The sequence below is a fragment of the Vombatus ursinus genome, unplaced genomic scaffold (genome assembly GCF_900497805.2).
Source record: "Vombatus ursinus unplaced genomic scaffold, bare-nosed wombat genome assembly UNPS02014797.1, whole genome shotgun sequence".
Classification (NCBI taxonomy): Eukaryota; Metazoa; Chordata; class Mammalia; order Diprotodontia; family Vombatidae; genus Vombatus; species Vombatus ursinus.
Genome location: NW_020954575.1, coordinates 66,489 through 80,777, shown reverse-complemented (window position 1 = coordinate 80,777; position 14,289 = coordinate 66,489). Strand labels below are relative to the sequence as shown.

Below are 14,289 nucleotides of genomic sequence, written 5' to 3'. Positions count from 1 at the left end.
CCTGTGACTTGGTTTGGTTTTAGCAGTCAATTTATTTGTGGGTCCAAGGATATCCCCGAAGGATTTTGACTTCCAGTATTATAACATGAGTTCCCCCATGTGTTATACCCCTTAATATTAATCAACTAATACAACTCTATTAGCTTTTAGAAAAGAGTATCTACTGAGAAGGTTGTTGTTGTTTGTCCTTCGTTCTTGAAGAGGACCATGATATTAGGAAGGGGACGCCATGACTTGCAAATGAATTGGATTTAAGTGAGGCAGGGCTGTGCAAGATCACCAGTCTCACTTTCTCTTCCAGAGCCATTTGAGTCCGGTGATAAGATACAGACTCTAAATGCACACAGTGAGAAGATATAGCAAGAAGAATAGTTATAAAGCATTCCCTCCAGCCTGGGAGCACTCTCTCCCCTTGACACACTGCATCCCTGGGGAAAATGGGCTTAAAGTGTAATGGAAGTGAGGCACAGTGTATAGACTTGCACTGTCATTGTTCAGACTAATTCGTAGTTCTTTCCTCTTCCTCTTTCCCTCCCCCATATCTAAGTGGCAAAGTCCCGTTAATATTTATGCATAATATCTTGTAGCTTCTCTTCTTCATTCACATCATCTCTACTGTGGACAAAACATCTCTCACTTGGATTGTTGGATCTGATCCCTAATTAGTCTTCCTAGTATGAATCTCTTCCCCCTTCAATCCATTCTCTATGGATGCCAAATTCATAATGTAAGACTGAAGTCTAATCATTTCACTCTCCACTTCTTAAATTTTCAGTGTCCACTACTGTCTCTAGAATAAAATACAAATTCCTGACCTTGGCATTTAAAGCCATTCAAAATCCAGCTCCAATTTACATTTTCAGACACACTTCATATTAGTTTCTTTCACAAACTCAGTGTTCTTGCCTAATAGTCCAATAGCTGTTCCCCTTATCTACCATTCCATCGCTGTCTCCATGCCTTTGCAAGACTGTTTTCCTCTTTCTTTAAAAAAAATAAAGTTAGATAATTGTTTATTTTATTAATAATTTTATGTGATAGTTAATATCATGTAGGATATGATTATATTGATAATTTTGTATATTTTATAATTGTTTATTTAAAAGAAACAGTTTTTCTTTTATTTATTAATTCAATGGTTACTATTTCTCTCTGTAACTTGTTTAACTTTTGTTTTAAATATTTAAATGCTATGCCAATTCAGTGCATATATGCTATATCAATTCATTGTTTATGGTGCCTTTCAGCATAGTGTAGTTTTTCTATCTCTTGTAAGGCAATTTTTGCTGTTGCTTTGTTTGTTATAAAGATTGCTACTTCTGCCCTTTTTTTGGTTGGGCTGAAGAATTACAGATATTTTCTGCAGCCCTTCCTTTTAACTGTGCACATCTTTATGTTTCAAGTATGTTTTTTTTAAACAACATATTGTTGGGTTCTACTTCCTGATTCATTCAGCTATCTTCTATTTTATAAGTGAGTTCATCCCTTTCATATGTACAGTTATGATTATTAACTGTCTTTCCCTCTTTATTCTCCTCTCTTTCTCTATAAAGAAGAAAAAGAGGAGTGTTCAGCACCAATGTTCTGTACTTGTTGCATTCAAATTCTAATCTCCTTTGCCTTTTCTATTTCCCTAGACCGAGACTCCAAACACAAATTCTTATCCTTTCCTTCTTTCTTTTTAAACATCTCTTCACAACCTCACTTTCCAATCAAGCTTGACTTATTATTAATCCCTCTGTGAATCAACCCTCATTCTTGGTTCCCCTACTCCCTTTTTCTTCTTCTCTCTTATTTTTCTCTTAAGTTGAATGTATTTCTGCAACAAGCTCTAGTATGTGTATTCTACCCTTTGACCTACTCAGAGGGAGTGAGGTTGAGGTGATACCCACTTGTCCCATTCCTTCTCTGTGTATATAGATTTCTACTTGTGCACATCATTTATGCGTATCAAGTTCCTCCATTAGTCTCCCTTTCTTCCCTATTGCTTCTCTTTCCTATTATTTTTCCTTTCTTTTTCAGATGATTTAAACATAACAAAACCACTCACAGGCCTTCTGTATTATTTAACACCTTCTATGACCCCTAATGATGTGAATTCTAAGGGGATGACACTTGTATAATCTTTTACTATTAGAAAGTAAAGACTTCACCCTTTTATACTCTCTACTAATTGCTCACTTATATTTGCCATTATATCTTTCTCTTGACTCTTGTGTTTGTACTTAAAAATTTTTACTCAGTTCTGATATTTTCATTGAGGATGCTCAGAAATACTCTATTTGATTAAATGTCCATTTTACCCTGTAAGATTATACTCAGTTTTGCTGGCTAAGTCATTCTTGGTTGTCAACCTATATCTTTTGCTTTGGGGATATTGTTTTCAACTCTCTTTACTCTTTTGAAATGGTAGCTGCTAAATCTTGTGAGATCCTGACTATGGCTTTTTAGTCATTTCTGGTTGCTTGCAGCACTTTCAATTTTACCTGAAAGTACTGGATTTTGGCTATGTAGTTCCCAGGAATTTTAATATTTTTTTTCAGGAGGTGACCAGAAAATTATTTTGATTTTTTACTTCATCATAGGTTGATTCTTAAATGATCTCTTCTTGATGTGATTTTCAGATCATATATTTTTGGTAAGAGCTACCTTACATTTTCTGTTTTTGGATCATTTTCTATTTATTCAACCATTTTATTTTGTTTTAAATTTTCTTGTTTTTTGATGGAGTCATCAATTTCTATTTGCTTCATTCTAATTTTAAGAGTCTATTACTTGGGTAAGATTTTGTATCTCTCTGCTAAACTGTTCATTCTTTTTTCAAGTTTTTCCTCCATAACTATCATCACCCCTCCTCCCCATTCTCTCCTTTAGTGTTCTCATTTCACTTACATAACTTTAATTCTTTTTAATGTGTGAATATTTTTGTTTCATTTTTCCTAGGCATTCTAATTAACCTTGTGGGTAAGCTGAGTTCTTCTTTGAGGCTTTGATTGTAGATGTTTTGACGTTGGAAGATGAGGCCAAGAAAGGATCTAAGGCATTTCACAGTACCCTTTAATTCAAGGTCATTACTAAAATTCTCCAGAGGCTATTATCTTGTACCAGGTGGACTTCAAGATGATCCACAAATAAAACAACTAGAATAGTATTTCACCAAGGCCTTCACTAAACCTCAACCAGTAAAAACATGGTCAAAAAAGCACACATTCGTATAACTGACCCACAAAGTTCCTAATTTCCAGGCCTTTCAACCTTTTCTTTGCTTTTTGCTGCTGCCTTTGTTACTCCCTTCCTGCTGCTGCCTCCTTGGTTTGAATTTCAAAATCGTATTTGTGTCATAAAAGGAATTTGATAGGATTCCTTCTTTACCTATTTTTCCCAAATAGTTTCTATAGAATTAATCATTCTTGAAATTTTTGGCAGAATTCACTTGTAAATCTATCTGGTCCTGGGTATTTTTCCTTATGGAGTTCATTTGTGACATGTTCAATTACTAAGATAGAGTTATTTAAGTATTCTATTTCCCCATCTGTTAATCTGGGAAATTTATACTTTGATAAATATTCATACATTTAATTTAGATTATCACTTTTATTGGTACATAATTGGGTAAAATAACTTCCAAAATTGCTTTAATTTCATTTTCATTGGTGATACATTCACCATTTTCATTTTTGATACTGGAAATTTGGTTTTCTTCTTTTTTTTAAAGTAAAATTAACCAATGGTTTATCTATCTTATTGGTTTTATTTTTAAAATAAAACCAGCTCTTAGTTTTATTTATTAGTTAAATGGGTTTTTTAACTTTCAATTTTATTAATCTGTGATTTTCAGGATTTCCATTTTGGTGTTTAATTAGGGATTTTAAATTTGTTCTTTTTTCTAGATTTCTTTTTAGTTGCATGCCCAATTCATTGATCTGTTCCTTCTCTTTTTTATTGATGTAGGCATTTAGAGATATAACATTTCCCCTAACTACTGCTTTGTCTGTATCCCACAAATTTTGGTATGTTGTGTATCCAGAAATTGTTAAGACTGATTTTGGTTGGGAGAACATCCAGTCAGTTAGCCAACTTGTATTCCTTAAATGCCAGGCATTGCGCTATGTACTGAAGACACAAAGAAAGGTAAAAAACAGTCCCTGTCTACAAGAAGTTTACATTCTATTGGAAAAGACAAAATAGAAATAGCTAGGTAGATACAAGACAGAAGGTAATCTCAAAGAGGAAGGAAGGAGGAGAGTGGGAAAGGCCTTCTGCCAAAGGTGGGATTTGAATTAAGTTTTGAAGGAATCAAAGAAAATTAAGAAGCAGAGTTAAAGGAGTGGAATAATCATGAGGGACAGCCAGTGCAAAGACATGGGAAAGCAGAGTGTTGTGTTCAAAGATCAGCAGATAGGTCAGTGTCATTGTATTGCAGAATCTTGTCACTGGACTTTGATGATTCTGGAAGAGAAAGTGAAGTTGATGACTTTGTGCAACTCTGCCTCACTTAAATCTACTTCACATGTAAATCAAGACACCACCCTGTGATATCATCAGTACAATAATAGGGAAGTTGAGAAGAAGAGAGGGTTTGAGGAGAACAAAATGAGTTCTGATTTAGATATATTGAGTTTGAGACGCTTACTGGAATCTAGTTTAAGATTGTCAAAAAGCAGTTGTACGATGTATATGGAGATACTCAGGTTGGACATATGGATCTGAGAATCACATACATAGAGATGATAATTGAACTCATTCAACTCAACTGGTGTAGATAGTACAGAGGAAGATAGTATCGAGGAAGAAGAGAAGAGGGCCCAGGATAAAACCCTAGGTGACACATACGACTGAAGCGCATGACCTGGATGAAGAACCAGCAAATGATACTGAGAAAGGGCAGTTGGATAGAGGAGAACTAGGAGAAAGCAGTGTCATGGAAACCTAGATAGAAAAGAGTATTAATGAGGAAAGGCTAATTCACAGTTCTAAGAGATGATATGAAGGCCAAGAATTAGGATTGAGAAAAGGCCATTGGATATGTCAATTGAAATCATTGATAACTTTAGAGAGAGCAGTTTCAGTTGAATCATGAGGTTGGAAGTCAGTTTACAGAGTGTTTTAGAAGAGATTGAGAAGTGAGGAAGTGATGGCATCAAAGTGACCCTCTGCTACAACTCCCATGTCATCAGGAAGCTTTGTGGAGAATGGGAATTTTTGTTGAGATGATGCCAACCAGATGATGGCAATTCTGGTCTCAGGACATACAAGTTTTTCTCTAACTCTTCTCCTTAGGCAGGGTTGTGACACTGAGTCACTCAAAACTGATACTATCCAATGAAAAAGGTCCCTCAACTCTTGTAGTTTTGATTGCAATCTTCCAGGAAACACTGACTTTGGGGTGAGACTAGCTATCATTTCCCCATAGATACAGAACTAGCAGGTTTGGGGAACAAAAGAAGCAAACCTTGTGATTACTTCATCTAGAATTTTCAGGCTGTCATGAATTCCAAATGGCCTCAATTTAAAAAAATAAAAATAAAAAAGCACTCACAGAGCTAATGTAATCTTGGTTAAATGACTAACAATACAGCATCCACAACAAAGAAAGTCATAAGTTCTCTTCAGGCTGCTCTGGTCAGTCCTCATTTGAAGAGCTGTGTTCACTTTAGGTTGCCATATTTTCAGAGATATACATTAGGAAAATTCTTCTGGCAGCCATGTAAAAGATAGGTTTGAAGGGAAAGAGATTGGAGGTAGGGAGATCATTTTAGGAAGCTCTACTATGGTAACAAGAGCCTTAATTAGAGGGGTAGTAGTGGTAATGGAAGGGAAGGGATGAAGTTAGGAGGTTGCTGAAGAGAGAAAATGGATAGGATTTGGCAACTGATTAAACTGACAGTATCTTATTCATAGTAAGTACTTACAATGTTTATTAAATGAATGAATACATGGATTCTATGAATCAGTACAATAGAGTCATAGAAATTTTCTGGGCTCTGCCCCCAGAACTCCATGATTATAACATTAAACAATGTTCTTTTAAAAAAAGTTTGTTTTTATTTTTTGTCATGTCTAAAAATGTATGTCTCCTTCTGCATTTTAAGCCCATCAGCTCTCTGGAAGGAGAATGTTTAATTTGCAATCTTTTGAATTTGTGGTTTATCAATACATTGATCAGAGTTCTAAAGTCCTTCAAAGTTGTTTTTCTATATAATGTTGTTGTAAAACAATGTTCTTCTAGCTAAATACATATTCCCACCTGGTCCAGACTTCCTTATTTCCTCAGGTCACCACAAAGGCCTAATCCATCTCTGGAAAGAGTCCTCTTTGATGCTACTACTCTTCTATATCAAACATATTAGAAAGATGATGGCAGAAAACAGCTTGGACAACATTTGGTCCAGCATAATTTTACAGATTAGGAAAGTGATACTTAAAAGCATGTACAAAGGGAATTATAATAACAAAATAAAATATAAGGGCATAGAGGAGAGAAGTTGAAATAAAGTTCTAGAAAAGATCTGGAGGGATCACTCAGGAGAATTGGGCACCTGACCAAGGACTTATGCAATTTAATGGTGGTGCTTTTCCCTTCAAAATAACTATTTTGTATCTATGTATTTGTTTTAACAATGTACATGTGTACCTGCATATGTCATCTCTTTCATCAGAATATAAGTTCCTTGAGGGCAGGAATTTTTTTTTTAAATTTGTGTCCCTAGCATCCATTGCTGTGCCTGCCCACCTAGTAGGTACTCGATAACTCCTTTCTGATTAATTGAAATTTATATAAGAAGTAAGGTTTCTTGACTCCTAGTCCAAAGCTCTGCCTATTATATCATGTATAGCCTGTGATATTAGCTTTCACTTTACAGGTTTAAGGTACAAAGCTTATTTGAGCCTCTCTATTTCCTTCCAAGCACTATAAAAACAAACAAACTTACCTGGTGAGTGATTGTGACTGGTTATGACTATATGATCTAATCAGTTGGGCTTTTCCTCTGAATCAATAGTTGAAAAAAACAGATGGAATATGACATGGTCTATCACAGATTCTGCTTTTTGAAGAAAAACAAGTTCTTTTTTAAACTAATAAGCATTAGTATTTTAAAATAAGCATTCTCTTTTTCTCCATTCATTTATCCATCTACTTATTTATTTACCTATTTCTTTATTTATTTACTTGTTAATTTATCATTCATTCCTTTCTTTCTTTATTTGTTTATTTATTTTAGGGTAGTTAGATGGGGCAGTGGATAGAGATCCAGTCCCAGAGTCAGGAAGACCTATCCTCTCAAGTTCAAATCTGGCCTTAGATACTTACTAGCCATATGTCCCTGGGTAAATCACTTAACTCTGTTCGCCTCAGTTTCCTTATCTGAAAAATGAGCTGGAGAAGGAAATGGCAAACTATTCCAGTATCTTTGCCAAGAAAACCCCAAATGTGGTCACAAAGAGTTAGACAAGACTGAAAATGACTGAACAACAACAATTCTTCCCCTCCTTCTCTCAAGAAATCATTCCATATAATACATGATATTTCCCAAGACTAACCCCCCGCCTCCCCTGGAAAAAAATCAGCAAAATGGATCAATACATCAAAGAAAGTCTGACACTATGTGCAATATGGCACACTCATGGATCTCCTCCCTCTGCAAAATAGGGTGATGGTAACTTTTCATATCTATTCTTCTGAACCATAATTATTCTTTGTAATTTTGCAGCATTCATTAAAAACACTTTATTTGATCACCTTTCTTGTATTTCTGTTGCCTTAGGTGTCTGCAAAGCAAATCACTGGCTTAGGTCTTGTTTTTGGTATAGAAATACTTCAAATTTTTATCTTTTTTTCATTAATGGTTATTCTTAGGTTTGCAGGGAATATCACGTTGGGTTGCATCTTGGAACTCCTTTGCTCTTCAGAACCCATCATTCCATTCCTTCCATTGGTTTCTGCTAAATAAATGTTTATTGACCATTGGCCATTTTTGGTGAGTGCAGGAGAGCCTTATGTTACTCAAATTCTGTTTCCATTATATTTGAAGATTTTTCTCCTGGTTGCTTGCAGAATATGCTGCTTGTCATTGAGAAGATTAAATTTAACCTGTATGTTATACAAACTTAACCACTGTTACACAAACTTTTTGTAGTTTGCACTACAGTTTTTGTTTTTCTGAGGGCAATTTGTGGATTCTTTCAATTGGCACCTTATTTTCTATGTTCAAAAGTTCTGGAAAGTTTTCTGGTATTATTTTTAAAATGATGGCATTAGAGTTTTTTTGTGTCATCATGTTCTTGTGAGACTCATAATTCTTAAGTTATGTACTCATCCTGTCTCCAAAATCAACATGCTTTGTTGTATAGAGATTATGTTTGCTTTTTGCTTTATTGCTTCTTGCTTCACTTCTTCTTTCCATGTCCAACCCATAACAGTTGGGTACAGAAATACATTTCACTCAACAGGGAACTAGGAGGAAAAAAGGAAAAGGGAGAAGAGAGAATTAGAGGGAGTAGCTTAAGGGAAATATTATCCCTAAACAAAAACAAACTTTAAGTAAGGATGTATAAAAATTTTTGTAGTTCTTTTTGTGGTGGCAAGAATTGTTAACAGAGGGGATGCCCATCAATTGGGGACTGAAGAATAGTTGACCTAGATTTGGTATGTAAATGTCACGAAATACTATTGTGCCAGAAGAAAAGATGCAGAGTGAAGCGAGCATGTCTAGGAGAACAATTTACACAAAGACAATAACGTAAATTCAAACAACTTTGAAAGTCTTAGGAACTCTGATTAGTGTAATGACCAACCATTATTGCAGATAGAGAGATGAAAGATTCAGAGTGCAAAAAATGAGACTTTTTTTTCTTGGCAGGGCCAATGTAGAAATTTGTTTTGCTCGATTACACATATCTGTAACAGTGGTTTTATTTTTTCTTTCTTTCTGAATTCAGGGGACTTGGGTTAAAGGGGAGGAAAAGAAATCAGATTTTTGCTGATTGAAAACAAATTTAATTAAAAAACCTATTTGGATCTATTTGGAATAACATACTGTTCATCAAAGGTACATTTAACATTCAATGGGATGTGTAGTTTCACCATGAAAAGTTAAATAATATCAAAATCTTTTGAATTTAATACAAAATCTCATAAACCAAATGTTTTGCAGCAGATGGAGGACACATTGCATATTTTGTTAAAAGTTGTAAGGTTTATTGTTCAAGTTAATACATCTAATTATTTTGCTTTGTCCCAGTTACTTTTCATATCACTGTAATTACCATATCACATGTCTCTTGTTTTCTGATACATGCTATATTCTATCTATCAATGATGTTACAACTTCCAGCAATGTCTCATCTCCATGATGTTACATTTTTCAGTGATAATATAGCTTTCTGAAGTGTGCATTCTGCCACCTTTAAGGATTCTACTCTGAGGTTGACCTAGCTCAGGATCCACTCTCTAAGATTAGGTGATACAAATTGGGGAGACTGAGTGTGCAAATCTAGATACATTTTCTATTGGTATGAGCCAGTGAAAGTCACAGTCTTTAACCAATTAGTTTTAAGCATTATAAGGCAATTCAGTCCTAAGAAGAATATAAAAGAGATCTTATCTTAAGCAAATATCACAGAAATCTCTAATAGAGTTTCTCAGGGAAGGTCACGCTCTGGCAGTCAGGTTAGAAACAAGTCAGCCATGGAATATAGCACAAGCCAGATGAATGGTCATTATATTAAATACTGTCTGAACTAATGGTTTGAATACCCATATTAATGAGAAGGGGAGGTAGAAAGAGCAAGAAAGAGAACAGAGAAAGGAAAAACAGATTGATTAGCCCCAAACTATGCTGAAGGTGAACATACTAAAGGCATGGAGAACAAATCTCAATTCATATTAATACAGAAAAAAGGTGACAGAGAACATCAATAACTATTGATCTACATTCCTACCTTCCCTTCTATACAAATCATCATGAAGAAAATTTATCCACTCACTAAAGGTATGATAAAAGAAGGATTTGTAGGGAATAAGAAGACTTTTTGTAAGTGATATTCAACAATGAACCACATCTTTACCATCTTACAATTAACTGGAAGATATATAGAATATAAGATACTATTGCGCTTGTTATCTGTCGATTATGAAAAATCATTTGATTCAATAAGACAAAGTACCTTTTTATAGGCTCTTTTACAACAAAGTGTCTCCAATCAAGATTCAAGATCATTCAAGATTTCTTGGAATGTGCAACAGCAGAAATAACCCTATTCAATGACCCTCTGATGATAAACATCAGGCAAGGCATAAAACAAAGAAATAAGTGCTTGTCACAATTATTTACCACTGCAAGGAAGATCTAGCACAGAATCTATGGAGAGGAGGAATTCCTGGTGGATGGTGAGGTTCTGCAGATGGTGACATCTTCCAGATGTTCATGTTTGTGGATGACATTGTGTTGGATACATTAAGCCCCAGGATATTACAGAGTCTCGGAAGATATCTGTCATCATTCAAAGAAGATTGCCTTGTTCATGCGCAGAAAATACTAAATGGATGAAGAATGTCTGCAAACCAGATTTCAACATTCATTTGAATGTATACCCTATATAGTTTTTCCCCAGTAGTATGTATACTTGGGATGAACTGTTCAGATAGACAATGAGTTGGGAGCAGAGCTGAAAAGAAAAAGGAGAGCAGGATGGATTGCTTTTGGGAAATTGATGAGCTTGTTTGCTGATTCCAAGATGCCCATAAAACAAAGACCTCTCTTTTCTACACTAACTTTTTTCTGGTTCTGCTCAGTGGCTTCAAGATGTGGACCACCACTGTCTCTGAAGAATTAAAGATGGGTATCATACATAGGGCAATGGGAAAGAGTTTGGTGAGAGCAGGCTGAACCATATCTTCAAAGAATTGTAAAAGAGGAAGAGATAGACATGTATGGATGAGTTGTAATCTGTATTGTTAGAGTGAACTCTTGAATCCATGAGATCATTGATCAATTTGAATGTTTGAATATTATCAGTAAAAACACTGATAATTTGAAGTATGAAGTATTTTCAACATGGGAAAAGGAAATCCAAGGAAGTAGAATCCAAGCTCCTTGAGGTAGGTTTTGTATTTTTAAAAAATGTATATGACATGCTTTATACTACAACTGCTCCTCATTTCGGCTCTCTGCTTAGAGGAGTGATGGATCTTTGGAGAGTGAGACAAATGATATGACATAACTATGGTAAGATTATATTTAGGGTCAGAGGGAGTCCAGGATGAAATGTCTGGAGTGCTCCTTCTTGGGGATGGCTAATGAGGCTACTCCTATTCTGTGGTGGACTAACCAAGGCTAGAAATTGTCAAATTGTTCTGGCCAAGAACAAGACATCTGAGCCCGAGAAAAGCACTGGCTTTCACAAGACCCAGTTGGCACTTTCTTCTGAGATTCATACTTCAAGCTGATAGAATGACAAGTCCTAGGTCAAAGTTTTTGCATCGTCATCTAAAGACTGCCTGCTAGAAATGTGACTAGAACTTTGAATGGGAATTGTCTCATATCATCTTTTCCCCTTTGACCACTCACAGAGGAGCAATCTTAAGGAGCCAGATTTTCTGAAAGTTTGTATTTCTTAAATCTCCTGGGTTTGAAGTGATCCTATTTAGAGGAAGGCTATAGGTGTGCACATGCTCATTTGCTATTGTATTTTATTGTTTCTGTTTTTTTTTTCCATTGCTTTTACTGTTCTCATGCTAAGAGAAAATGCTGAGTAGCTGTCTGTTGTGTAGAAAGTCAGTTCTACTCTGTCAAAATCATGTGACTAGGTCTCTTAAGGAAGGACTTATATGTATGTATATATGTACTTATTATACACACACACACACACACACACACACAGAGTCAATGATAAAGTGGAATTTGCCAGTAGGTGGGGGCTCAAAGCTCATTTTTTATTAAGTAGATCAATGCATTTCACATCCATGTTAACAAGCTGCGTCAGCCCCAAATAGAAAGTCAGAACTGAAGCATAGAAAGCTACCTACTCTGTGATAAAGATAAAGGGCTTGGGACTTCCTTAGTGCTTCTGACAAGTGGGGCGTATGTACCTAAATGCCAGGATGAGCAAGGGATGCATTCTTACCTTATCTTTTGTTGTTGAACAAGATCAGTAGAGTAGCTATGAACACACCTAGAGTTTCTATTTATTTTCCTAGCACCTGCCATAGGGCTTAGCATATTTAAGGTGATTAATAAGTGATTGTTGGGTAAAGCAGTTTATTCAAAGACACTCAGCTTGTAAGTGTCAGACATTGAATTTGAACCTAAAGCCTCTGATACCAGATCTAGTATTCCTGCTACTCTTCACCAAATTATCCCTACTCTATTCCTACTCTCGCTAGTCTCACTTATCAGCTCCTGTCCTTAGCTGCAGAGCTACAGACTTTTTACCCATCTTCTCCATACTATACCTTCCCCACTACTGTATCTCCATCAGTGGAGCCATTCCCTTCACCTAGAACACTTTCTCCTTCTTGCCTTTGCCCAAACCTCTCACCCTGTTTATTTACAAGCTTAGTTTTGCTCTGTGCCCAGGTTGTCTATGCACTAGATCAATTTGCCTTTGAATTGTATTTCTTAGGTATCCTTTGGCCTTTTCTAGTGTGTTGGAGGATGTATCCCTTCTCTTCATTCAGGTCATGGGTTTCTTCAAAGCAAGGACAGTGTTTCCTCCATTTTTTTTTAATACTATACCCTTAACAATGCCAGGTACAGGGGTCTACACACAGAAGGAATTAGGTGAAATGTGTTGACTAAGCTAGAAATCAGTCCCAGGCAGTACTAGATGAAAGAAGAAGTTGAACAATGGGTATAAAGAGAAAGTATGGTGTGATGGAAAATGCACTGAATTAAAAAACCAAGGCTCTAGGCTTGTCTGTCTCACCTTGGGCAAGTTATTTTATTTTTACTTATTTTTTAATTTTACTTATATTTACTTTTTTTTACTTTTTTTACTTATATTTACTTATATTACTTATATTGACTTATCTATAAAATGGACCTTTTGGCTGCTCGATCCTTCCAGCTCAATAACTCTATAGGTATGGAAAGAAGAGCTGGTGAAGGCATGTAGAGGTTAAGTCTCCTTAGAGTCGATAGGGATTTACCTAATTTTAAAAAGTCATCATAATACGTATAATACTTCACGTTTATATAGTGCTTTTTTTTGCACAAAATTCCCATAATTGAAGGAGTGTAATTATTAACATCATTTTGCACACGAGGATGCAGAGGCTCAGTAAGTTGGCTAAAATCACACAACTAGTGAATAGAAGAGCCAGGACTCAAAGCTGGCTCTATAGACTCCAATACTGATGAACTTTTCACTGTTATCAGCAAGCTATGACATGGGCAGGCTAGTAAGGGAGCATCTTGGATTCTGGGAATGAGTTTTATCTAGGTTTCCTAGGCTCTAGGCCTGACTCTGGCCCAAGCAGCCGAAAAAGGAGCTTGGCCATTACATGATCTCCTAATACTCATTTGCACAATGACTACCGGGCGCCCAGGATGATGCCAACTGAACTTAAAGCTTGTGCTAGGATCAGACACCCTGTGTCCTGTATGCTTCTCCATTCAACCCCTTACCTTACAAAATTCATGAGTTGGTTTTACTTCCTAAATGTCCCATCGTCCTTTACTGCCCCCAAATTAACACCTACCCTAGAAGAAAACAAGATTGGGAAGGCACTGGTTGGAGTCACTCAGGGTGCAACTAATGATACAAATACACATGTAAAATTAGCTTGAATAGTGACTTTAATGAGGCCAGAGAGAGGAAGATTCAGTGCCTCCTGGATTTATTCTGAATAGAGCCCTGACAGCTGAGTAGGATAAAGAATGGCTTGGGCAGCTATCTTTAGCCTCAGCCTGATCCAGGTGTTTAGGAATCTCAGGATGGGGACAAGATTCAGTGCTGAATATTTTCAGAGAATAAATGAAGGGAGGGAATTCTGCATCATGGCATATGAATTACAGGCTCAAAACCACCAAGGGAGATTCACAAGCATTAAGTCTTGACAGCAGATGACAAGGGAGTTTCAGCAATCAGAAGTTTGTTCCATGGAGGGTGAGGATGAGATCTTGGGTCATTTTACTTCTGTTTGGTCTTAGGGACCTGTGGGTACTTGTCTTGAGCAATAGGTGGAGTAACCGTGGTGGGATAGGACACTGGAACTTTGGTGGTGCCTGGCTCTGGGACTTTTGGTTGGCTTGGCACTGGGACCTCAGGATAGCATGGCTCTGGCAA

At 36.3% G+C, this 14,289-nt stretch overlaps 2 protein-coding genes across 3 annotated transcripts in view; one reads left to right on the top strand and one right to left on the bottom strand.

Moving 5' to 3' along the window:
- The window catches only part of LOC114049276 (cornifin alpha-like), a 44,302-nt gene that overhangs the window by 4,357 nt on the left and 25,656 nt on the right, over window positions 1-14,289 (top strand). The gene's annotated exons all lie outside the window — the stretch shown is intronic.
- The window catches only part of LOC114049277 (cornifin alpha-like), a 2,766-nt gene continuing 2,290 nt past the window's right edge, over window positions 13,814-14,289 (bottom strand). For both annotated transcript variants that reach the window (XM_027870517.1, XM_027870518.1), the window contains exon 2: window positions 13,814-14,289. This exon is cut by the window's right edge and continues 225 nt beyond it. In XM_027870517.1, coding sequence (XP_027726318.1) covers window positions 14,134-14,289 — 156 coding nt within the window. In that variant the 3' untranslated portion in view covers window positions 13,814-14,133.